At 40.4% G+C, this 24,806-nt stretch overlaps 3 protein-coding genes across 4 annotated transcripts; 2 read left to right on the top strand and 1 right to left on the bottom strand.

The window, feature by feature from the left end:
• The first annotated feature begins 3,530 nt into the window (after positions 1-3,530).
• LOC307030747 (uncharacterized protein) lies at positions 3,531-9,027 on the top strand. 2 transcript variants are annotated; one of them, XM_079667384.1, is made up of 8 exons: positions 3,531-3,603; positions 4,016-4,248; positions 5,041-5,136; positions 5,440-5,581; positions 5,701-5,809; positions 6,865-6,955; positions 7,165-7,350; positions 7,843-9,027. In XM_079667384.1, the coding sequence occupies exons 2-8, from the start codon at positions 4,212-4,214 to the stop codon at positions 7,968-7,970; spliced, it is 789 nt and encodes a 262-aa protein (XP_079523510.1). In that variant the 5' UTR covers positions 3,531-3,603; positions 4,016-4,211; the 3' UTR covers positions 7,971-9,027. The 2 variants fall into 2 exon arrangements, with proteins under 2 accessions (XP_079523510.1, XP_079523509.1); XM_079667383.1 differs by having other exon boundaries at positions 3,533-3,603; positions 5,014-5,136; positions 7,843-9,026.
• A 736-nt stretch (positions 9,028-9,763) lies between these two features.
• Positions 9,764-20,058, top strand: LOC307021465 (phosphoribosyl pyrophosphate synthase-associated protein 1-like). Its single transcript, XM_079653593.1, is given in 11 exon segments — positions 9,764-10,376; positions 10,382-10,467; positions 12,435-12,487; positions 12,609-12,675; positions 13,723-13,895; positions 14,390-14,505; positions 15,255-15,310; positions 15,516-15,664; positions 18,508-18,578; positions 18,924-19,070; positions 19,531-20,058. Coding segments are annotated over 11 exon segments (1,149 nt in total). The 5' UTR covers positions 9,764-10,304; the 3' UTR covers positions 19,690-20,058.
• A 2,733-nt stretch (positions 20,059-22,791) lies between these two features.
• LOC307018066 (GTP-binding protein Rhes-like) lies at positions 22,792-24,413 on the bottom strand. The gene has a single exon (XM_079648125.1). It carries the CDS (start codon positions 24,138-24,140, stop codon positions 23,514-23,516), a length of 627 nt encoding a protein of 208 aa, XP_079504251.1. The 5' UTR covers positions 24,141-24,413; the 3' UTR covers positions 22,792-23,513.
• Between the last annotated feature and the right edge of the window lie 393 nt (positions 24,414-24,806).

Genomic DNA, 24,806 nt, shown 5'->3' with positions numbered 1-24,806 from the left:
AAGCTAAGGAACCAAAATCCGCCTTTCTCTAACAGGGCTGCAAAAGAGGGTTATGAGCAGTAAGAGGCATGGTACAATGGGTGATCTGTTTGGTATTTTGAAAAAAAAACTTCACAGACATGTTTTGTATAGGTATGGCCCTACAATATATTTTTCAAATATAGCATGATAGGTCCACTTTAAGGTAGCATGTATTCCAGCACCGTTGTGTCCGATTGAATTAGTTTTAGATGTGCTTAAAAGCAACTGAGTGTATTAAAATCTTAAGTATCAAACTATATAAAAAGTGCTGCAAAATATGAGAGCAGATTCTCAGAAGTGTGTCCAAAGCAGAAACATGTCTTTTTTTTCAACCCTGAAAGAGTCGAAATTAGGCAATTTGTAGAGTAGTCAGGCTGTTGCTAAGAGGGAAAACTCTTCGTATTGATCTCATAAAGGTCGATCTGCTCTGAGGTGCTTCCTGTAAAAGTTATTTGATCCGAGCAGGACCAGGACTCTGTGTCCTGTCCAATTAACAATCCCCTGACATCCACACACTGGGGAAACCAGCTGCTGGTGAGCGAACAGCTGGAGCCTGCCCACTTTCTATTCTCTCATTTTCCATAACCATAGCGAGGAGTTGTACTGGATAATCACAGTGCATAACAGTTGATGATGATTATGATGACACGTAATAAAAGTAATTTCATACACCTTCCACATTCTGTCCAACCACCCTCTGTCATTGAATAGTCAAGCTGTTTCTCTCTCTTCAGTCCAGGGGTTTCTAAATAATAGCAACGCTGAATATCTCAGTAATGGGAGCGTGGGCAGTCCCAGCCCCTTTACTTGGAACATTGCCGTGTTCCATTAACTCTCTTATAAAGTCACCAATACAGGAAACAAAGCTGATTTCCTCTCTTTCAAAAAAAACAAACAACTATGACTCATGCCACAGTCAATCCTCCCTGCACACTTTCTCTATCTATCTCTGCTTTCATTCAAATGTGACCTTAAAACACTCTCCCCACATCTCTATCAAACTAATCAAATGATTACAATAGAATAGGTTGCCATGTCCTGCTTCTCTGTTTATCTCCCTCTCATGATGACGCAGCAATGTCATGCAAATGTGTGTTTGCTCAGATAAATGCCATGGGAGCCATGACAGTAGGCTCATCTCACACGAATCTCCCGCCCCGGACACACAAGCACACGGTTTGATTGGCTAGAGCTTGTAGTGGCATATGATTTGATTGGCTGACGCTTCCGTCAAAGCTTCAAAAGTTGAACATTGCTCAACCTTTGAAGCGAGCAAAGCGAGGTGACGTCACGCTTTGACAAACTGCATTGTGTTTGCGTCAGCCAATCAGCCAATCAAATCATATGCCAGTACAAGCTCTAGCCAATCAAACCGCGTGCTTGTGTGTCCGGGGCGGGTGATTCATGTGATTGGTTGTTGGTCGAGTTTCAGACACGCCCACTGGCAAGCTTCAACGCACACCACCTCTTTCATAAGAGGCAACAACCGGAAGACAGACTGCGTGATACACCGAGAGAAGAAGAACAGACTGCGTGATATCAACAAACAAACAACAAATAGCATGTGCATTCCATTTTCACTCTACAGCGAGAAGCTCATGGGGCTTTGCCGAATCTGTGTCGAGAGCTGGAGTTAAATGAAATCTCAGATTTGCCTTCTTAATCGTTTGTTTGGATCCTTCACTTCCGTTTTGCTTCTCATGCACGGATTCGCTAAGCTGAACAGCCAATCGAAGTGATTTCTTTGGCCGACGGCCTTTAGCCGACAGCCTCCCGATTCAACATGTTGAATCGGCGGCGGAAGGTGTCGGCACGGCCGAAAAGACACAACGGTGCGGGACACACCAATATGAGTAGGGCGACAGGACGCCCATCGACGGCCAAAATCGGGTTGATCTGTCAGGGGCTTTAAGGTCCGGACACACCACTATTTGTTGTTTGTTTATATCACGCAGTCTGTTCTTCTTCTCTCGGTGTATCACGCATTCTGTCTTCCGGTTGTTGCCTCTTTTGAATGACGAATACACACTACCGCCGCCTGCTGCTAAGGAGATTTATTGCCACTCACGCATGCACATTTCGTACGTGCTACTTGGCCGTCGGCTGAAGTCTTTGCGTTGGGTGTTTCTCAATGTCGAGGAGGCTTGCTTGGTAGCACATGTACCTCCGATTCAGTTGCTTCAGAAGCGAGGCAAGAATCCTTCCTAGCCTCGAAAAATTGTGGCTAACAGGTGTGCAGGTGTGCGTCATATGCAAGGCCCCGCCTTAAATGGAGTGCGATTTCTGCCAAAGATTTGGAAATTGGTCCGTGCGCAAATCATTGTAAGACCGCAGAGTCTACACATGTGCAGCCTCGAAATATCCCGCCAAGAAGGACGCCGGCCTCGGTATAATTCCAAGTATCCTGGACATTGGAACAGTCCTTCGGCGGGACTCAATGACGTAGTATCCTTGAAATAGTGGCTCTGGAGCAGCTTTACTCGACATTGAGAAACACCCGGTGTGTTCCAGTGCGACTGTTGGCCAAGACGCAGGAGACATGAGGCGACACAACAGTCGTATTCTGTCAGGACGTTTTCTTTTGTGTCAGTTTGGTCTGTAGGCCCCTTTATCCTTCGAGAAATCTCTCTCTCTTATTTATTTACTTCTCAGAGTTTCATAGTGTGCTTCTTTATTAAATGAGATTGAAGAACATGTGACTTCTGTGTTTTAACTCTACCAATCATAGTTGGCTCCTGAAAGAACTGCAGCTTATTTAGGTATGGCATTAGTTAGTTACAGGTCTATATTTCACTACATGCATGAAATATATATATTTTCTGACTGCAGTAGATTTTTCTGACTGCAAATATACCAAATAAATATGTATTATATCGCAGTGATGATCTGAATGTCCAATAAAAGATGAGCACAGTAACAGAAAGAGCACAGAGTGTTCCGGCACAGGATTCATAGGGTTTCATTTCATCCTCCAAAACAGAAGTTCAATTAAACATTATCCTTGTTATTTGCGATACCAGAACTCGAGGATAAGACCAATTATAAAGCGCAGCATTCACCGTTTACATTTCCAAGTTGCTTTGAAGGCTAGAAGGGTTCCTTGGATATTTTTAACATCATGGTTGCATAATCACCTTAGCAACAACAAGTAATTGCAACACACGAGGGATAAAAAATGTAATTTTCGACCAAAGCAAAGGACACATTTGTGATAGAGGTTATGAGTTAAATAACAGCCAAAATAAATATAATGAAGTGCTTTCTCGTGTTGTTGCATGAATAGTCAACAATATCGTTGTTGTTGCATATCCAGGGCCGTCCCTCCCTACAGGCCGATCATGCCGACTGCGTGGGGCCTCACCTTGCGGAGGGTGCCTAAACTGAGGCGCAATTATGCGGCGTAATTAGTGTGGCGCGACACGGTGTCGCCGCTGCGAGGCTCCACTAGCACCTCCCCCCCGTAGTCGTCGACGCTCGCGAAACAGAGGGCCTCATCTTATGACTTTGCATGGGGCCTCATGTTGGCCAGGGACGGCCATGCACATATCCCATTGGTGCGAAAAGGTAGATCATTAGATAAAGGTGAGCATGAGAATCCAAATTGCAATCAAATCTAACTGCTGGAGTTAAGGTATTGGCCACTGACTTTACACATGTAGGCTACTTTTTAAGTTGAGGATGAGAAATTCAGCATGCGAATGATGTAGGATTAATACAAATGTTTTCAATCATTTTGGGGACACCTAGTGGTTAGTTAGTGCTAAACACTGTTCACAAGAACTCAAGTACTTTTATATTTGCACACATATATAAATATATAAGGTTTGAATTTTGAATCTTTGCTTTTCTCAGAGTCTGAATCTTTTTAGAAATGTAACCTTGAGGGGCCATTCTTTTTTAGTGAATGTAATCATTCCCATTGTTTGTGGAAACACGTCTCACTGAAGAGTTAATTACCAGTGGAAGAAATTTTGTGGTGCTTTTTCCTCTTCAGGGTCATTGAACAGCAGTTCTCTGGCTCCATCTTGTGGCCAAATGGAGTAAGTGCCACTGAAAGTGAAGAGCGGTACTCTGTTTTGCCAGAATCTGGTTTTCCGCCAAGTTGAGTTACACGTCAGTAGGGAACCTGTACTGGTGACTGGACGTGTGCAGTGCGCGTCAGCCGGTTCCCGGATGCACCGAACAGAAACATGGAACGGGTAGTGGTGGAACTACCGATCAACAACGGTGAGATACATGACCAGCTCCACGTCAAACCGCTTTTCTACCACTTATATTAACATCTCTAGAACGGCGTTTGGTGCTTCTCTCGATTCGTGCGCAAATGCTCCTCCTCCTCTGACGCGTGGTCCGGCATTGTACGTGCTGTAGCCTCTGTGTACACGGCTATCACTGTTTTACAGGCTATGTTCTCCCTTTTCTGTGTGTACATTCGTGTAGCTGCAGATTACCGGTTGCTGGCACTTGTACACAGAGGAGCTCAGCCGTGAGAGAGCTGCTGTCATCTGTCAAACAGCAGTCCTGCAACAACTGAAACTGCTGTCACATTTCCCTCTGCACCGAGAACACAGGCCATACTTACTCTCCAACATAACATCTATTAGTCAGCATTTTAAACTTTATTGTCATTGTACAGAGTAGGCCTACTTTAGTATCTGGTTTGTTAGTTATATGTATGGTAGACAGTAATGTAGTTGTAAAATATTCCACAGTTTGTATTAAAGACCTTATGCTATGATTCAGGTGAATAAGAATCAAAGCACTAACATACGCCCAAGTTTAGGACTTGACCTCTAATGTTAATAATAATAATAATAATCATAACACAATTATTATTATTATTATTATTATTATTATTATTATTATATAATTGTGTGTTTTAACTTACTTTTTAGGAACTAGCCCCTTAATGTCAATAATGTACTCTTTTCATTATTTAACTTTACTTTATTTCAAAGTATGACTTTATGCAGTATCTATTCTTAACTTCAGGATTTTCCCTCGCCGGCACCTCCACAGCTCCACGCAAGCGCCAGGTTCGTTTTTCAGCTCGTCATGACATCATCCTTCTGCGAGAGGTCATCGCCCAGAACCCCTTCGCCTCAAAGGAGCCAGGTGAGTCCTGTTTTTAAAAGAACAATCAACAATCAACAACTCTTTAGATGCAGAGAGCTGCAGTTCCTGCAAAACAAATGGAGATACAAACCATATTCATGTAAAACAATAATAGCAACTTTAAGGTTTATTATTACCTAAGTGTGTTCTTTGCTATTTTGTTAAATCATCCAACAATCACACAATAAATCCATCACACAACAGGGACCAATCAATAGGAAAATGTGATGAGCTACAAAGTGAATGGCCCTTTTCTTCCATACTACATATTCATAGTTTTGTAAACTCATTAATTTCAATCAGGACGGATCTGGGCCCGTGTTGGTGAGATCATCACTGCAGCTCTACAAGAGGAGAACTTTGAGGTGGACGCCAGGAGGTGCAGAGAGAGGACCATGCTGCTGCTGGACTACTACAAGAAGCAAGACTTCCCCAGTCTGCGCAGGTTGGTCCAGTCGCCAGGAGTAAACGTTAATGTTTCCTTAGTAAATATCTGCATGTGTGATGACTTGAAGATGTGAAACAAACTGAAGTTTAATGATTGTGTGCTTTTGGTATGCTCAGATTTGGAACAGAGAGGTTGTACGCTCAAAAGGAAGACCTGCTCCATGAGGTTTTGGAGCTGGAGGCGGAGAAGGGGCTTCTGGCCGGCGGGGAAAACACAAAGTACCAGGTGGGTTTGTTTGCTGAGAAGAGAAGTGAAATCGATGTGACACTACCAGAACAAGAGATGTATCTTTACAGAGGACGCCTTAGTGCCCTAGAGCTGGTTTAGAGGGGCACATCAACTTTATATGTTACACATCACACAGGTTTGAGCGGAAATCCCTTTATATTGCAGCATACAGCAGTAATTCTTAGTCAGTAACATAACATTTTCTCAGCCAAGGACAATTGAGCTCAATTATAATGATTTCAAGGATGACAGGAATATTCAAAAGACAGAATATTTCTTTAAAGTCCAGTGGTTCCAAACCTTTTAAGCTTGTAACCCCTTAAAATGAAGCAATGTCATTGTAAGATCATATTCACGTGGCATATGTAAGTCGTGAGCACTTTATCTGAATAATTGTAAGCGGCCATAAGAAAAAAAATATCCAGAATTTCACATAAGAAAATAGCTTGTTTAGAGAAAACCCTCAAGTATAATACAAGTATAGCACTTTTCTCTTATTTTCCTGTGTAGTGGATTACCATTACCATTGATATTATTTTATGCCTCTCTGGGAACCAATGGTAGAGTCAATATTGTCTCAGATGATATATATTACACAACATGTTTTAGCTTGCTTTGCACCTTTTTATTTGAATCCATATATTTGAAACTCACTCCACACATGGTAATTAGAGTCAGGTTGCCCATTATCTGATCAACTAGAGTCAATGCAGCTTTTTTAAAATTTGTATTATTTGTTATTTTCTGATACTGTAATTGGAGCTAAGGTTTCACAAGAGTAGTAGGACATTGAAGTCAACGGATATTTGTTATGTTCTCTGTAACTACTTTACCACTTCCCTTTTCTTCCTCTTGGTGGCATTCAGTCACAATTTAACTCCAAATCTGACGATACAGCACTACCACTACCACTATTACTGCTGCTACAACAACTCTAGTATTGACATTACTATAAGAACGTATACGGCTACTGTTGGTAAAAGTTGCTGCTGGCGCTTATAATTCTACTCTTCAATGTTCTTAATGTTATGTTAATGTTAATTTATTTTTAGGACGATGAACTAAGAAAGCGAGCCCTCGAAGAACTAACTCTACCTGAGCAGGACAAACCCAACATCACCATCACACAAACACACACTACAGGTAAAAACTAATTCGGACACCAAGACAGGACAGGACAGGACCCCAAGTAAGGTAACATCATGTCTACAACAGTTAAAAAGCCTGTGTACGCAAGTGTTTGTGTTTCCCATGTGTCCTTCAGTAATTTCTCCCTGCCAGCTTCATGGATGTTGTAGTTGTCTGGTCCCTTCAGAAATATGTGCATGTTTACATTATTACTGTCACAACAGAACCAGAAGAGGACCGCGAGGAGATGGCAGAGCTCTCAGCGGCGCCCACAGCTAAGCGGCCCTGCCAGTGCTGCTGCCAGACCTACTCTGAGATCCTCAGCTTCCTGGAGAAACGCTCAGAAGCCGAGCAGCGGCTACGAGAGGAGGAGCTTTCCCTGCGCCGTGAGGAACTGGAGATTCAAAGGAGTATGATTTTTCTAAAAATATTATCGTATTATTTCAATTCAACACTGTCTTATGGCTTTCCTTTTAAATGTTTTTTTACTTTTAGAGTATCCATAACAAAAAAGTATTACTGGGTACTTTTGATCTAAAATTGGTTGCAGGTGTTTCAGATGAAGTGATAATGATATCAACTGTAACTAAAAGGGGTCAAAAATGTCCCGCCTTTTTTGAGTTATCTTTATTTTTTAGGAGGGAATTGTTACTAAACTAACACCAAAAAAAACTATTTAAATAATTTTTTATTTCATTTTTCAAAATCTGAGATATGGGCAGCTAAAGAAAATAGGAACCATTACACTTTACGAAAGAACATCTCATATATCAATGACAGTGAAGTTATTCAGGAAAATACAATGTCCATTTAAAAGGATCAAAGATTCTCTGAACTGGTATGCCGTCATAATTTTAAATGGCATTGAATCACACATTTCATTTCCCTTTTTTTGTTCTTAGGTCAAATCAGTCTGGAGAGGGAGCGTCTGGGAGCTGAGAGAAAAGAGAGAGAACGGAGATTTGAGCTGGAGAGCCAGGAGCGGCAGGTCATCTTAGACCTGTTAAAAGAAAAGGTGCTGAAAAGCTGACCAACTGCATTTCATGCAATGTTGGAAAAAACGATGGTTGATTGCTTAAAAGAGGAAGAAAACCTCGGAAAGGGAAGTGAAAACATCAATAATTGTAGGTTGTTAAATGCAGGTCGTCGTAAAATAACCAAATAAAATGGAGGGCAGTAATACAAGATTTGCTGATGACACAACAGCAAAACAAATGTTGTGAGTGTCTGTAGGCACTAACTGTAAGTGTGTTTGGTGCACAAAGTTGCAATCTGCAGACAGTGTTTAAAGCTGCAATATTTGCCAGCCTCACTGAGCTGACCCATATTGATACACACAAACTCCCTTTGTTTTCTTCCTCATGGCATAACCTGTTTAAAGAAATAGAAGTGCTGCAATTGAGTGTCACCTAAGGAGTGTAAGAAAGGTGTGTCGATCGGAATCGGTGAAGCCAAATCTGGCAGACGGGCAGGATCCCCGGGTTGTTGTTATGTATTTTTGTTCACACTGTGATAGACAGCTTTTTGTGGTGCTGAATTGAGGAACAACTAAGGAAAGTTGTTTATTCCTGTAGTTGACAATGATGTTAACAGGATGCTCTATCTTTTGAAACCCTTTACCATTTACTATATCAATTACTTTATTTATGCTTCATTTAGCCACTACTTTTTTTTTTCAAATAGATTTTGTTTAAATTGAAGTCAAACTAAAGAAAATGTCTCTGACTGGGAATCTACCGCACATTGACATGAAGACACTTTTATACTGCAATTAAAGCCAATAAATGGGCCTCCATATTCTATAGATTGTATAAAAACTATAAACGTTTTTTTTAACTGATGTCGATAACTGTTATTTTTGCTATAAGTTAGCTTTGAGACTACTGTATGTCCTCAGTTGAATGTGTTACACCCAGGTATAGTTAACTGTCATTAGATACATTTGCAATATTACATAATCTACTATTTTATCACATGTGACTTTCTGTTTATTGTTCATATAAATGTTATTTTTCTTCCAAGTTCTCATAGCATAGCAGATGTTGTATACAATGAAAGAATGTAAAGAAAAAGTTACTACAAATTTTATTCTGAAAATAAATTAAAAACAAAGCTATGTTTGTGTGGATTCACAATTCTCAATAGCATCTACACTCATTTGCATAATACAAAGTGTGATTGGAAATGTTTTGGTTGGCATTCCATCTTAGACACTTGCCATAGCATTTCATGTGCGATTCAAGAGGGCTGTATTGTATGTATCCCTCCACTATATTTATTTTTCAGATTTTACACACAAACATATTATCAGGTAATAGGATGCTTTTTGAAACTGCCTGAGGGTGCAACAAGTAACTTAACACCTCAACTTACTGCCCACATTATATTTTTTCTTAATAATGTACCAATACTGTACATATTAACATTCAAATATATATAATAATACAAAAGGGAATATTGAAAAATCTTTCTGATAATATCCAATCCAGTGTTTCACAGTGTTATCACCACTTTTACTGATTTTACCTTTGGGAGTATACTACTTCTTTCTTACTTCTTGGGTGTGTACACTATATTACCTAAACCAAATAATTGCAGTATTACACGCTTTAAATCACTAGCACTATCTGGATACATTTAGGAAAATTAACTCACCAGGACCACATATTTTGGTCGTTGCGCTTTAATTTGAGGTCATACAAATCTCACACACTGATTGGTCAGAAATACATCTAACAGATTCTGTGTTGTTTTGCTTTGGATTCTGATTGGCTCTCTTCAAAGTCACTCCCTCATTTCTTCCACCCAATGAACGTGTGCTCGTGGCGTTTTTTCCCCTGCTGCCACCGCATTGCTACAAAGTTTACAGTATAGCAACAATTGAATGCTAGCAGCGGAGTTTCGAAGTTAATACACTGTAGCAGTGCTAGAGATAATTCTTGTTACATTTCAGTTCGTCTTCATGGTAACATAAACCGGAGTTTGTGTTCTGGAGACGATAAAAAGTCAGTGACCCGCATGGAAACACAGAGCCCAGCTTCCCTTCTGCTGTAGGGGATTTTTGTGTAGTACTGGTCGATGCGAAAGATAGTTGTTGATTTGCTAACACGAGCACGAGAGTTGCTCCAGCGTTACATGTGGGGCATGTGCGCTTTGTTGTTTTAGTTTATATACATTACAGCTTAACACAGTTTTAGCAAGTTCTATATTTCCTTACTTTAAAGTGCATCTGGTTGAAGTTTAACCAACCAATAGTTTAGGTTTTAGTGTGGAAACTGCTTTTCAGGTAAGCTAATTACGGACTAGTTTTCCGGTTTTGGTGAAACTCAACCAATTACCACGTTGAGTTCAACGCAGTAGGCCTATGCCCATTAGACGTTTTGCTGGTCACAAGTCTTTGTTCCCTTACTCTCAAACCCCCAAGCTTTCGTACGGTTATAGAAAATGAATGTTTCAAGAAGTGGGTACCGTGTCTTTTCTGCTAACTCCTCCACCGCCTGCATCGAGCTGGCCAAGAAGATCACCGAGTAAGTGACGTTTACCTTAAAGTAACAAAAGGATTATTGTATTTTCATGTCTGTAATGTTGAGGTTTGGCCTGTCTGTGTTACCTGCCGTGTCCCTGACAGTACTCCTGGGAGTCTAGCTGCAGGTGACCCGAGGCCAGTGGGTGTGTATTGTTTTGCATTTATTGCTGTTCAATTAACACACACACACACACACACACACACACACACACACACACACACACACACACACACACACACACACACACACACACACAGTGCAAATCGTATGGTTATACAAATTTTTGACAGATTGTGGTAGATAGTAGTATTTGCTGTAAATGTTAAATTATGGGGTTATCTTCATTACTTGTCTGATTTCTTACATGCACAAAACCTTACACACACACACACACACACACACACACACACACTAGGAGTTGGATTCCTTTGATGGCCTATCTTGCTATTACTAGTAAATCATCTTGTTAATAATCTTGGAATGGACATGATCCAGCTTTAACAGATGAAATGTTGGCACAAACACATCAGCTTTCTCCTGGCATTGTTATGATTCTTTTTTTAAATCCTGAATCATTGTTTCCCTTAAAAGTGTCCTGCAAACGCCAATTTCTTCTTGTGTTTTTTCCCAATAAAATCTCCAAGAAGCCATTTATTTTCCCAAAACCTGTTAACTTTTTTGACAGCTGATTCATAAGTTGCACTGCTCACATGAAAAGTGCTTAGCTTTCTTAGCTTTTACTGCTTTGCAACATTACAGAACATTATTATGGGTGATTATGTTACCATTCTGGGTCCAAGTAGAGCTTCTCTGCTGAGCAAAGGTTGAATAACAACATGCGCACACAGCAAATGTTAATGACTAATGTTCTGTATAGTTACTCATGAAGTAGTGCATGTAGTGACTACACTGTGTAATATCCCCGAAAACTTAAGTCATTATTATTTGTAGGACCACATTTAAGTCCTTGTTGAAAATGAAACATGATTCTTTGTCTACTTAATTCTACCATAGCCACTCGATCAAGACATTTTTTTTGAATATTTGAACAAGTTTGAGGGATGTAAACAGGGCGAGGCTACACAGAAGCGCCTGTCTTGATTAACAGTATATAAATGTGTGAACTGGCAGGTAGCCGTCCACTGTCCCCCAAAACCAAGCCCTTTTCATAGTTGGCATTGTTGAATAACTGTTTTTTTTTTTAATGAACACCATAATTGTCTGCCTGAGGCTTAGATGTATTTTTGGTGCCTGGGCTCGTTCAGAGTTCGACTTGATGCAACAGGATTTTTCTGCACTAAGAGTCAAAATATCAACAATGCTTTTTGTGGATGTCTGAACAAATAATCATGTTTACACTACTGAACCTCATTAAACCTTGACGTTTTATAGTCAATGGGATGCATTTTAGAAGTTAGGGAATGTACGCTTTGCAGGCCGTAGCTTGCACACGCACCCAAAATATCAAACAACTACTTTTTATTTATTTATTAGTCTGTCTTTTATACTGAATATTTTTTAAATGTTTTGTCTGGTATGTTAAATGATGCGTGTATTGCTAGCTTTAGTTGATGTGTTCAAATGTCTTGTTTTACAAACCCCAAAAGAAAAAGGTAAAAAAAGAAACACAAAATCACATCCTCACATTTTAGAAGCTTGAACCAGAGAATGTTTGGTGCTTTTGCTGAAATACATCTGATCAATCAATTAGCACAATAGCTTTTCAGTGAATGTACTAATTCATCAATAGACTAATGATCCATCAAATGTCTTTAATACAAACAAATTATCAGAATGACAATTGTATTTTCTTAAACAAGTCATTATTATGTGTTAAAAAACCTGCTGTTCGAAAACACAAATACAAAACATTAGTCTAGTACACACTAAATTCACACACTTCAATTAATGAAAACATAAAGGGTCTGTTTGTGTTTTAACACTTTGGCCCGTTTGTTTCTTCCCAGACGATTGGGTGTAGAGTTGGGCAAGTCAGTGGTTTATCAAGGGTCAAACTCGGGTAAGGCTAATTTATTTCCTCTTCTCCATAATGAATGTCAGATTAATAAGCTGTGGTTTAGACTTTGCTCTTGAACCAAATGATGTGAATTATTTTTTTTCATTGTTTGTTTTGTTTTCAGAGACCAAAGTGGAAGTACAAGAGTCTGTACGTGGACAAGACATCTTTATCATTCAGACCATTCCCAGGTGAGACAAGATGAATACTTCTATATTAACAGTCATATCATTGTGTAATATTATGAACCCTCAGAAAAGTTTCTGAAAACCTACTGAGGTTTTATTAAGCTTCTTTTAATAAAGTTCATGTTTAGCCCTCTATCAATCTCGTTTCCAGAAGCATTAAGAAGTTGTTCGGCAAAAAGTTAGACATAAAACAACAGACTGAAAAAGTTAACAATGGGAATCTAGCAAGCTAAAGACTCACATATTTTTGTTAGGTCATGGTGAAGGCAAAAATAATCTTCAATAAAAGTAAATATTGTCCAGAAACACGACTCTAAATGAGCATTTACCGCTGTGTCAGTCTGAGTCTGATGGATGTGTAACACGTCGGCAAGGGCAAATGTCTGCCACCAAGTAGCCAACAAAAATGCAGCTATAAAAGTATGGTTTATTAACACACTGTTTTAAATGTACATGCACCTCCATCTGAATCCCCCTGTAGTTTTACATGGCATAATGAGTATCCTTCACATGACAATGACTGAAGGAGAAATTGTAATGCATTCACATAACAAATTCACCATTGAAGTATATGCATTTGTCATATTAGGAAAATAGCTGAAACAGGTTAAACAATGTCTAATTTATGTTCAGTTTCCCTGGTAAGTTTGTCTTTTTATTTCACATTTAAGAATCACGTAACATACTTTTGCCTCGTAGGTGTAACGCAAAATGATGTTTAACTATGCAGCAAGTGAAGAAGAAAAAAAGCAACATGTTAGTTATTTACTGTGATGAAGGAGGAAGCTCTGAGAGGTAAGCAGAGGTCACAGGTGGAGACACAACTAGTGGATCTCTTGTTTCAGGATGGTAACATGCAGTGTCCTGTTACAAGTAGTGAAACTGTCCTCGTTTAGCCATTCACTTTTGAGGAAGCTGCTTAAGATGTAGTCTAATAAAAGGGCACGTGATTAGGTTACTTTACTTAATTTCCAGTAGAGAGGGGGTTGACAATTATTTAGATGAAATGTGATGTGTTCTATGTGTTGACTTGAATGTGTTGTTTCTCAGGGATGTCAACACGGCCATCATGGAGCTGCTGGTTATGGCCTACGCTCTGAAGACTAACTGTGCCAAGAACATCATCGGGGTCATTCCCTACTTTCCCTACAGCAAGCAGTGCAAGATGAGGAAGAGGGGGTCCATCGTCTGCAAGCTGCTAGCATCCATGTTAGCTAAAGCTGGTACAGACTCTGGGTTGTCATTTTATTTTGCCATAATTTAGAAACCAACACATATCTTACAAAATCCATATTGTTGTGTAACACCACAACTCCAGTTGTAACTGACCAGTCATATTTTATTTTGGATTATTTTACCAGATGTAACGTTTGCTCCTTGTAGACTAAAGTATATGTGCAAGTAAATTCAAATAATTATTATGTGTGGTTTGTCTAGTGACTAGTCCTGAGGTTTGCTCCATGCTTTAGCTGCAAATAATATATCCACTTAGAGCCCTGTATAAATTAAACACTGTGAAAGTTCTGTTGTATTATTAATGTGTTATGTTGAGGCCAGGAGCTGTATGAAATTGCACCCCACATTATTTAAAACTATTTTTCCCAAGACTTATAATTACCTACTTATATCTCTATGTCTCCAGGGACAGCTGTTCTTTGTGCTTCAAACACTGCAGACATTTGCTCTGAACTTGAGGCATATGTGTTTTGTGTTGCAGGTCTAACCCACATCATCACCATGGACCTCCACCAGAAAGAGATCCAGGGTTTCTTCAGCTTCCCCGTTGATAACCTGAGAGCTTCCCCCTTCCTCATCCAGTACATCCAGGAGGAGGTGAGACAGAGTGTCACAACAACCATGGGGTCCTCCTACTGTCCTCCTGTATTTGCAGTTATTATTATGTGCCTCTTTCCCCCTTCTACTCCAGTAGGACTCAGATGAGGGTGTTGAACTTTTCCTTGTACATGTGATGTTTTGGTGTTTTGTTTTGTTCTTTCCGTTAACTGTTGAGGGGGAACTACGTTTTTGTGTTTCTTTTATTTTCCTGCGATACTGTTATGATTGGCTGTGAATAAGAAAATATGAAGGACAGACCAAATATTTCTATTTATTTATTTATTTTCTAGAAAGGGGCAATTAATATAGGATTATTTTCTTCTCCCTGCTCCTTTCTGGGTATGGTGTGTTTATAGAGACATGTTTTGCAAAATAATTGTTATACATTAAGTACAAAATGAAATAGTATACAGTGTTTCCCATAGATCTGAAATATACTTGCGGTGGTAGCCTAGAACCGGGGGGGTGCTACTGGAGCACGCTTATGACCTCTGAGTTACTGCAGAGCGCATAAAGCAGATCCACCACGCGATAGCAGAGCGAACAGGTACAGGAGAGGCAGTTAATGGATCGCAGATCACAAAGGATTTTACCTAAATGGGTCGCGAAATATACTTTGGTGGACGTTAACATACCTGGGCGGCCCGCCAAGTAAAGTCTGTGTGGGAAACCCTGTAAAACTATCATGTCAGGTCAGCTGTCACTTTTGTATTTTAGCATTGAAAATAATGTCTCTCTCTCCTCAGATCCCAGACTACAGGAATGCCGTAATTGTTGCAAGGTCCCCTTCATCTGCCAAGAGGTAACAAGACAGCCCAGTCACTACAATCTCTAGTTGCCTCTCTCTGTTCAACAGGAAGGCATCACTTCTCCTGCTGTCCATCTTCATTGTCACGTTGTTATTGTGCTTTGGACTTCCCATTCCCACTGTCTGTTTTGCCTGCATATCTGTTTGAACGTGTTGCATTTGTCAGCCGTTGACTCTTGCGTGTGTCCTTCCGTCTCAGAGCTCAGTCCTACGCCGAGAGGCTGCGCCTGGGCCTGGCAGTGATGCACGGAGAAGCCCACCACTCAGAGTTGGACATGCCTGACGGACGGCAATCTCCGCCGCCCATGTCTCGCACCACCCCGGGACACACCGGCCTCGAGCTGCCATGTAAGAAACGCCCCACAGCCAAATCCTGCTGAAGAACACCTGTTTTATGAATGGTTGTGTACGTATTGCTGGTTGTGTGTAAACAAAGTTGACTTTCAGGTTAATGTTGTCTTCAGTGTACATATTCCTCCAAACCTGCTCTTCTTCCTTGAGAGGTTCCGCGCTACAATGTATGCAAGGGGAAAGCTATATGCTCATCTACACAAACATTTGCAACTGTATTATCCCAAGCATGGATTTTATTCAAATGGTTCAACTGCAAACAGGAAATGTGCTTTTGCAACAAACTGCATGGTACATGGCCTCTTGGCGCCGGCTGACCTGTCCTGGCCAAATAAAGAGAAACTGCCGGCCAGTGCAGTGCTCCTGGTGTGGGTCGTGGAGAGCTACATGTCTACATTTCCGCCAGATTAGAGAGCTTGAGTTTAAAGCTTTGTGCTCATAAAACTGCAACAAGCATGAAGGCCAGCTGCTGTTCATGTGTCCGAAGCCAAATAAACCATAAGCCCAGGTTGAGCTCACTAAATCGTGAAGCATAGCAGATGTCTTGGGATTGTTTTTCTTATTTTAATAGTCCTGATAAAACCCAATTACCTCTGAGTGAGGTCCAGTATCAGGGCTGACCGTGGCTCGCAGCATCCGTGTTCTCTTCAAGCTGCCTTAAATGGCCAGCTTAAGACCGGAGTAATGCCCCTACACACACACACACACACACACACACACACACACACACACACACACACGTCTTAGGTCTGCCCTTCCGCAGGCGTTGTCGTAGCTAGCTGTGAAATACTGCAGGCATTGACTGACATCGCCCCCTTTCTTTTCCTCAGCTGGATTTATTTCCCCCCTCATCTCATCTTGCCCTGTATTCTCTCTTCTCATCTTCCTCCTTCTCCCCTTCTTGACTTGGAGATATGTTTTATGTCAGCCTTCTCCCCAGCAGGAGCTGGATCGCACTAATTCCAGCCGTCTCTCTCTCTCTCTTTCTGCCTCCATACATGCCTCAATTACGTGACATGTCAATTCATCCTGACTGCAGCTGCTCTGGGATTTACATCCTTTTCCTTTGAAGAATGTTGTGTCATTATTTTTGCTCAGTATGGTTCTGTTGCTGTATGTTTAATTGTGTGTTAATACTTTCTCTTCCATCCTGTCTTTAGCTGGCGGAGGGAGGAGACGTCAATCTTCATATCCTGGCTTAGAGCTCCCAAGTAGGATCATAACGCTTGAATCCACTCGTGCTTCCTTCTGATGCCTCCCTCGCATGGAATAACTGAATGAGTTGCTAAGAGCTTCCAATTAATTTCACATCTAAACATTCAAAAATCAAAGTGACGGTGATCCGATGAAAGTGGTTACAGTTACATTATGCCGGCCCCATCGTTAGAAATCAAAATCAAAGATAACTTTTTCTTAGCCAGCACATTTCATCAACAAATCTTTTATATTAATGACTGTTCTGATGTTTTTCATTTGTAACTAGTTTTGAAAACAGAATGAGGAAATGAAGCACTCTAAACATGGCGGGCCCATGTTTATCCAGGCTACATACAAGAATGATGCCATCATGCTGTTTTGATTGCCACGGTGTCCACGGCTTTTTATGTATTTCTCTTATCAAGGGAAAGGGAAAAAACATGTTTCCATCTTTTTAAAAGCAGTCTTTCTGTCCTGAAACACTACGGCATACTTGGATCAGTGCAATGATAATCGTTGGAAGCCCTCAGTCTCATACAGATCTCAGTTGACATGAATTCAGAAATCAAGAATAATGATTATTATTATATGACATGGATGATTTAAGTCACGTTATTTTAGCCCCTGCAGACGTGTAGTCCTTAAAAAACGATTACTTAAAAACTCGCCTCGTAGATTTAGGTTATCAAATTCCATTTAACTCGGCACTCTGATCAGTGTGAACTCCAAATTGTCTCACCAATTGCTTCACAAGACATCATGGCAATGATCATACCCATGTCTGAAATTCTTGATGTGTTTTTAAAATCCTGCTCATGTTTCTAAATCTTTTTTGCTTGATGCTGTTTGTTGTGACTCAGAAATAGTTTGATTCTCAATTGTTTCAAAAACGAAATCCTTGTAATTGGATTCTAGTTGCTTTCCTTCCTTTCTTTCCCACGTCTGTAACAGTTAAAAACCTTTCATATTTTAGATTCTGCACAGATGCCTTGGTCTTGTGATGGATTGGGGAACTGAGCTCACAATGTGCCCTGATGTTGTTTGGAAGAAGCTTGTTGGCGTGGTCAGAGCCTCAGTGTGCGGGACCCTCAAAGGCAGATGTGACAGGTTCTAGACCAGGATCAACAAATATTTGAAACCCCTTCAAGTACTTGCTATATTTAAATATGCATGCAGGGTTGATAGACTTCAAATTGGGGGGCATTAGAGACATCATTTTATTGTCAACATCAATACTCTAAAGTGTCAAAAATGGTATTTGACTTGCTTCCAAATCATCTTTGATCCTGGTCAGTGGTTTCTAAAAGAGTCTCTGCCACACCCACTGGTCCATTTACTGCTACAGCAAAGCAACCATCATCTAAATCCATTTGAGTCTTGATTCAAATTCAGCACCAATTTCTCCCACAGATAACTTTTCCTCAAAGCTCTTGAGTGGACTGCAGTCATTGAGTTGGTGCTCTGGTAGCTGGTAGCTGGTAGCTGGAAGCTTGCTGGGGTAGAGCGTTTGCATGATGTTTGCAGGTTTTTAAACCCAATCTTCCTTAAATGAACCTGACCTCAATGATCTGTTCCTGATTGGTGTTGCAGGGTAGATCTCACTTCCTTTCCTCTTTTAAGTAACATTCCTTTGTGTCTTTCAGTAATGATGGCGAAGGAGAAGCCCCCTATCACTGTTGTTGGAGACGTGGGAGGCAGAATTGCCATCATTGTTGTAAGACCTTAAACTTGTATTGTCTTGTACAGTGTAAGAGTGTTTTGCATATTAATCCTTCAAAATGAGGTATTATACAAAATATGTGACAGTTGTGTGGGGTTCAGTGAGTACATTGCTTCTAATGAGGGGGAGATTACCACAACATATCACAGAAAGACCAAGTATGTGTAACAGTTACAGTATATATATTTGTTTGACCTTATCAGTCATGTCACTGTCACCCACTTAATGACAACTTGAATCTTTACATTCATATTCCAGCAATCTAAATATATACATTGTATTTATTGCTTCTTAATTTGTTTCACTCTTCATTGTGTGATGCCTGACCCATTATCTCAGGATGACATCATCGATGATGTGGAGGACTTTGTTGCCACAGCAGAAATCCTCAAGGAGAGGGGAGCCTACAAGATCTACATCATGGCGACACACGGCCTGCTGTCTGCTGACGCACCCAGACTCCTGGAGGACTCCGCCATCGATGAGGTAAAAATCCTGAGCGGGTCTTATCACTGAAGTTTACATTCTAAAGTGCTTGAGAAATGTATGTGGATTTCAAAAATAAGGGCAACATTGACCTACATTCAGTAAACGTTATTAATTAATTTGGTACAAATCCAATGCTTTCCCATCACTCCAGAACATATACACACTACAGATCTGCATATTGCCTTCGGCCTCAAAAGTGAATTAAAATGCTAAATCACCTCTGCAAATAACGTTCAGTCTTTTGCTTATATTGATTTTCTTTTTGAAACAAAGGCAAATGTTTTGTGATGTATCCCTCCATATTTATTCATAATCAATATGACATTTGATGAGCATGTCTTGATTGTCTCAGCAAGAGAAAAGTTCCATTCGTCATATCACAAACCAGATGTCAGACTGACTTGAACAGTGGAACATCCTCTTTATTTGTCACTGAGCTGTTGTTTTGCGCCTCCAGGTGGTGGTGACCAACACCGTGCCTCACGAGGTGCAGAAGCTTCAGTGTCCAAAAATCAAGACTGTGGACGTCAGTATGATCCTGGCTGAGGCCATCCGCCGCACCCACAACGGAGAGTCCATGGCTTATCTGTTCCGCAACATCGCTGTGGATGACTGAGGCAACACACACACACTTGCATTTACATTCCGACACACACACACACACACACACACACACACACACACACACACACACACACACACACACAGATGACCAAGATTAATGCGTTTTTTCTTTAACCTGTTGTTCTTGTTTGTTTTACGGATAACATGTTGGCAGAAACTGACTGTATTCACTGCGTTAGACAAGTCAAACTCTACTCTGATAAGATACATAATGGGACTGTACACGCAATGCAAACTGTTTCACTTCACTAACACTCGCTTCCCACCATCTGAAAACATATATAGCACAACGTAATGTATCACGTGCATCCTTTCAGTCAGCTGAAGAATTTGGCAAATAAAACTATTATTCTTGGCTGAATGACCTTTTTCTCTTTTTTTATTTTATCATATGGATTTAAAATGACAAACACTTGGGTATACAGTACATGAAAGTAGCACAGGTGGCAGTAAGACACATATAGTTTGCATTCTTCTTTGGAAGTGTGAAGATATTTGTGGAACTGTCAGAAATGTGCAGTTCAGTGGGTTCACGCCTGAGCCGAAGCTTTCAGTAACAGTTTCAGTCAGAGCTAAGGCTGCTTGCTTTATGAAGCATGGAGTCACGTTACACATCATCCTGCAGTGTTCAGACACAGTTAGATGGAAATACTTAACTTAAAGAGTTTGCATTGCATGGTGAGTTTAGTCATTTTACGGTTGCAGCAGATGCACTAAAGGACATACAGTACAGAAGTTATAAGGAAGTATGGTGTAGGAAACGTTTTGTGTAACGCAGCCAGGGCTCCAGGTTTGATAGTCAAATAAATCCTACATGTGTCTAACAGAATGAAAATGAACCTTTTGATGGTGGATAATATTTAAAGCTTGATGCAGAAGGTAATCAATTATACTCATTATTCTCTAATACTATGTGTACACAATATGTTATTGACATTAACAACATACTATTAAATAGTCAAATTATATTTTGATTACTTTTTTTTCCGAATGTAAGTTCTGACTGGAATATAATTCCTACTTTATTCATAATAATAGAAGATGACTAATACACAAATCAAAAAGAACACAAACAAATATAAATATTACACATTGACACATGCCCCACTAAGACTCAGCCAGAGTTAAAATAGTAATGTGTCACATTTTTAAGCTATTTTTGACTCTTCCCCAGAAGCAGGAAACACTTACTACTTAGTTTAACGCAGAATCTACTAACATTTAATCACACGCTCTTCAATAATCCTGCTGGTTTCTGTCCAGGACCCTGAACTTGTTCTAAACGCCTCAGAGTCTCTTATTCTGCTGAGGAGCTTTGACCAAGTCCAGGGGCAAAGACATCTGAGAAAATGAGACATAAAATGTAAATGGCTTCCATTACTGCAGCTTAAATCTGACCGTTAAATGCTAATAACAGTACTACTAAAGTTGTGTTTGTAGAGTGTCCATAAATCCTCCAAATCTCCTTCTCGAATGTAAATGAAAGTAGAAGTCGAGATAACAAATCCACACACCTGCGTGACTGAAGAGCCTCTACACCTCCTTCCCTTTGCATCTGAACATGAGTCGAGAGCGGAAGAATGTTTAAATGTGGACTGAAAGAGGAACTGTCCGCAAACGTTTACCAGGCCACTTCCTCAAATTGGAACAGGAAACTTTGTTCAATCTTATCTGATGGAATGGAGTGGTGGGGGGGGGGGGGGGGGGGGGTGGCTGTGCTTCAACCTGAGCACTTCAACTGTCTCCGCTCTACAGGTTCATTTAGGGGAACCATGCACAGCTTTTTCAGGAACTGCACCATGATCCGTTTTGTGTTGGAGTTCTACTGAACTATTTCATATTCAAATGTTTCCACGCTTCTTTTTGCTTAACTTTGACTGCTGTCCTTTCAGGCACTGAGCCAGTTAAACTGCTTCTTTCATTTGGATGTCACACCTGCTTTCTTTTTGCAATATTATCAATGATGTTTTAGACGCTTTCAGGTTCAGAGAGGCCATCTGCTACACAATAGACTTCTTCAAAAGCTTGGAAACATGCTTTCAGTCAGTCCAATCACTACTGATTCATTATGGACGATAGATAGCATGATCTTCTTAATTTCTTTGGTTATTAGATCGCTGATTTAACTAATGAGGCTATGCAGTGACGTCTGTATTCTACAAGATGAATAAGGTAAAAACGAAAGCATTTCATACCTGACGTACACTAAGCTATTACTACAGTAGTTTCAGTGGATGTAATGTATGTGTTGCATCAACAGATGGCGACAGAGATCTTGTAATACTGTAGGATGGGGACGGTTGAGAAATGTAAAGCTCCAACTCTGGATTTCAGTCCACTTGATACAATCATTTACTAGTTGATGTCACTTATATTATTTCAGCTAATATATAAAAAAAAAACAGGGATTAAATCTCCTGGCCGCTTGGTTTATTTGGTCCCATTTTAAGACTCAATTGATGCAATGTAGCAGAAAGTGAATGTGCTGGGACCCAACCCCACAATAATCTATATTCACAGTTCTCTAACACGTGCATTGCATTGACATGTAGATGCTTCTAATCTTTACTGTCATTTATTTCATTGTGTCTTCCTGCTTCTGCCTGAAAGGACATCAGAACATCTGTTGCCCTGGGAAATCTGTTTGCTCACACACATTTTGAATCGAAAGTGACTTCTACCCTCTGCAGAAATCTCCTACTGATGAAAAACGCAGCTCTTAAATGTATTCTGAAAATTCAGTTTTGTGTAAGTACGGATATTAATCAAAAATATTTAAGTTTGATGAGATAACAGTCAAAATGACGGCAGTCCTACAATACAGTACTTTATATATATATAATATAAGTGCAACATGTTCATGACCTTGAGGTTTATTATTCATGTTGTGTCTTTATTCTATATAACGTGATCCTGATTTCTTTAAAGAAATTATGTTTCGAGGGATTAAATGTTGATTTATCATTTACTCCTAAAAAAAACGTATCTCTTTCACAGAATTATTTAGTTAATACTGAACTATTTTCCAATGCCATTACATAGAACCTACATATCTATACATTCCAAACAATAACATTCACTTTCTTTGTGCTTATATCTTTTTATTGCACATTTAGATCCACATTCAACATGCATTTGTCAAATAAACAGCAACAAATAATAACATTGTGAGAATATGCCATGGTAAAAAACAAAAAACCTTAAAACATCCTTTTGAATGGTAATTTAAAAATAAGAAGTGCATTAACCGTTTACATTTGCATTTTACAACATTTAAAAAACAAATATTATCAATGACAAATTGAGATCGAATACAACAACTGTAAACATAATGTGCTACATATACTGAATTGCTAAATTTAAAACAATTTACATGAGACGTACAACTTATGCAAGTTAAACAACATGCTTTCTCAGTAAAAAGTGTGTTAGCAACAGTCCAAACCTTGATGTAAGTGAACATTTTAATTCAAAATCCATGAGGGATACATTGATCTACACACCAGCAGTATGTCACCAAATAAGCTGCAACAACATTACATCGAGTAAAGAACTGAGTGATAAACACAGCTTCCATCTTTCCACTGGCAGTCTGATCAGCCTTCGCACCGTTCACCTCCTCAGTATCTTTTCCTATTTTAATCGTGACCCTTGAACAAAGTCCTTGCCAGTCAAAGATCACTAATTTCAGTCTCCTTGGTCTCCACCGACTGAAGTCCAAGCTTGATTCTTTTTCTCTGGCCAGCAGCATTTGACTAGTGCTCTCGTCTCTTGGCCCATCCATGAAACAAAACGGCACTTCCCCTCTCTCTGTCATTATGACAAAATACAGCTGTTGGTTTTGTTCATGGGCGGCCGGAAGTTGGTGTCTTTGGGGAAGGTCTCCCGGCGTCTTCTCAGCGCGGGGCTGATGCGGCAGGGGAGGTTGGCCTGCTGCAGGAGCTCCTTGAACACCTCCACCACATTGGCGTTTTCCTTTGCCGAAGCTTCAAGATAACTGTTGTTCCAATCCATCTCCACGGTGGACAGCACGTCCTCATTGGACACCTGACGCTCCTTCACCCGGTCCACCTTGTTCCCCACCACCACGATGGGTGTGTACTTGTCCTCCTTGATCTCCAGAATCTCATCTCGGAGTATCTTGACAGCCTCCAGTGACTCGGGGTCGTCCACGGCGTACACCAGTGCGAAGGCGTCGCTGTTTTGGATGGAGAGCTTGCGCATGGCGGGGAAGGAGTAGCTGCCACTGGTGTCCAGGATCTCCACGGAGATCTTCACCCCACCAATGTCATACTCCTTACTGTGCATCTCCTCCACTGTGCGCTTGTGTTTGGGCTCGAATGTGTCTTCGAGGAAGCGTTGGATCAGGGCTGTCTTTCCCACTCCTGCTGCCCCCAGAAATACCAGGCGCACGTGGGTCTTCTCCTTCACCTCCAGAGACATGCTGCTTTTTTTGGACTTTTTATTTGAGGGCAAAAATGAGGAAAGAAATGTCCCAACAACTGTCTCAGTTTACTCACTTGCTTTCACTGTTTACAAAAATTGCTGTAACACTGCAAATGTAAACACCTGTTATAGATTTCTACCTTTTCTTAAATAGCCTTCCTTGAAATTCTCCCCTTCTGCAGTTTCTTGTGATTGTTCTCCGTGAGCTCCTTTCTTTGCTTTGTTTCACCTGTCAGGGGCTCTCTGTTAAAGCTCCTCAAAGTTGCTCATTGAATGCTTCTCTGGGTCTGATCCCGCTCGCTGCCTTTTATGTCTGTTTTGGTGAGAGAGCTTCCATCCCCTCCTGCAGCTGCAGCCAATCAGCAGCAGGCACCCTGTTGAAGTGTAACATCCAGGCAACCAATGTAGCGTGGCGGATTCAGGGGGAGAAAGGAGGAGAGATCTGAAAACACGGCAACCAGAGTGAGGAATAACAGATTATTATCAGAAAATCTTATGGGACTACTCGTCCTATTTAGATTGTCTTGCAACAAAGGGTCCAGTATACGGTCAGGTCCATCTGGCTCTTGTGGTTCGATACATTAATCCTGTGGTTTCTCTTTATGAGACAGAATCATCCCATAAATATGAATTCTTTGTTAAACATGTTTCATTAAAAACATA

This window comes from Notothenia rossii, assembly GCF_949606895.1.
Source record: "Notothenia rossii genome assembly, chromosome: 1".
Lineage (NCBI taxonomy): Eukaryota > Metazoa > Chordata > Actinopteri > Perciformes > Nototheniidae > Notothenia > Notothenia rossii.
The sequence above is the reverse complement of the archived record's forward strand: the minus strand, read 5'-3'. Positions and strand labels throughout refer to the sequence as shown.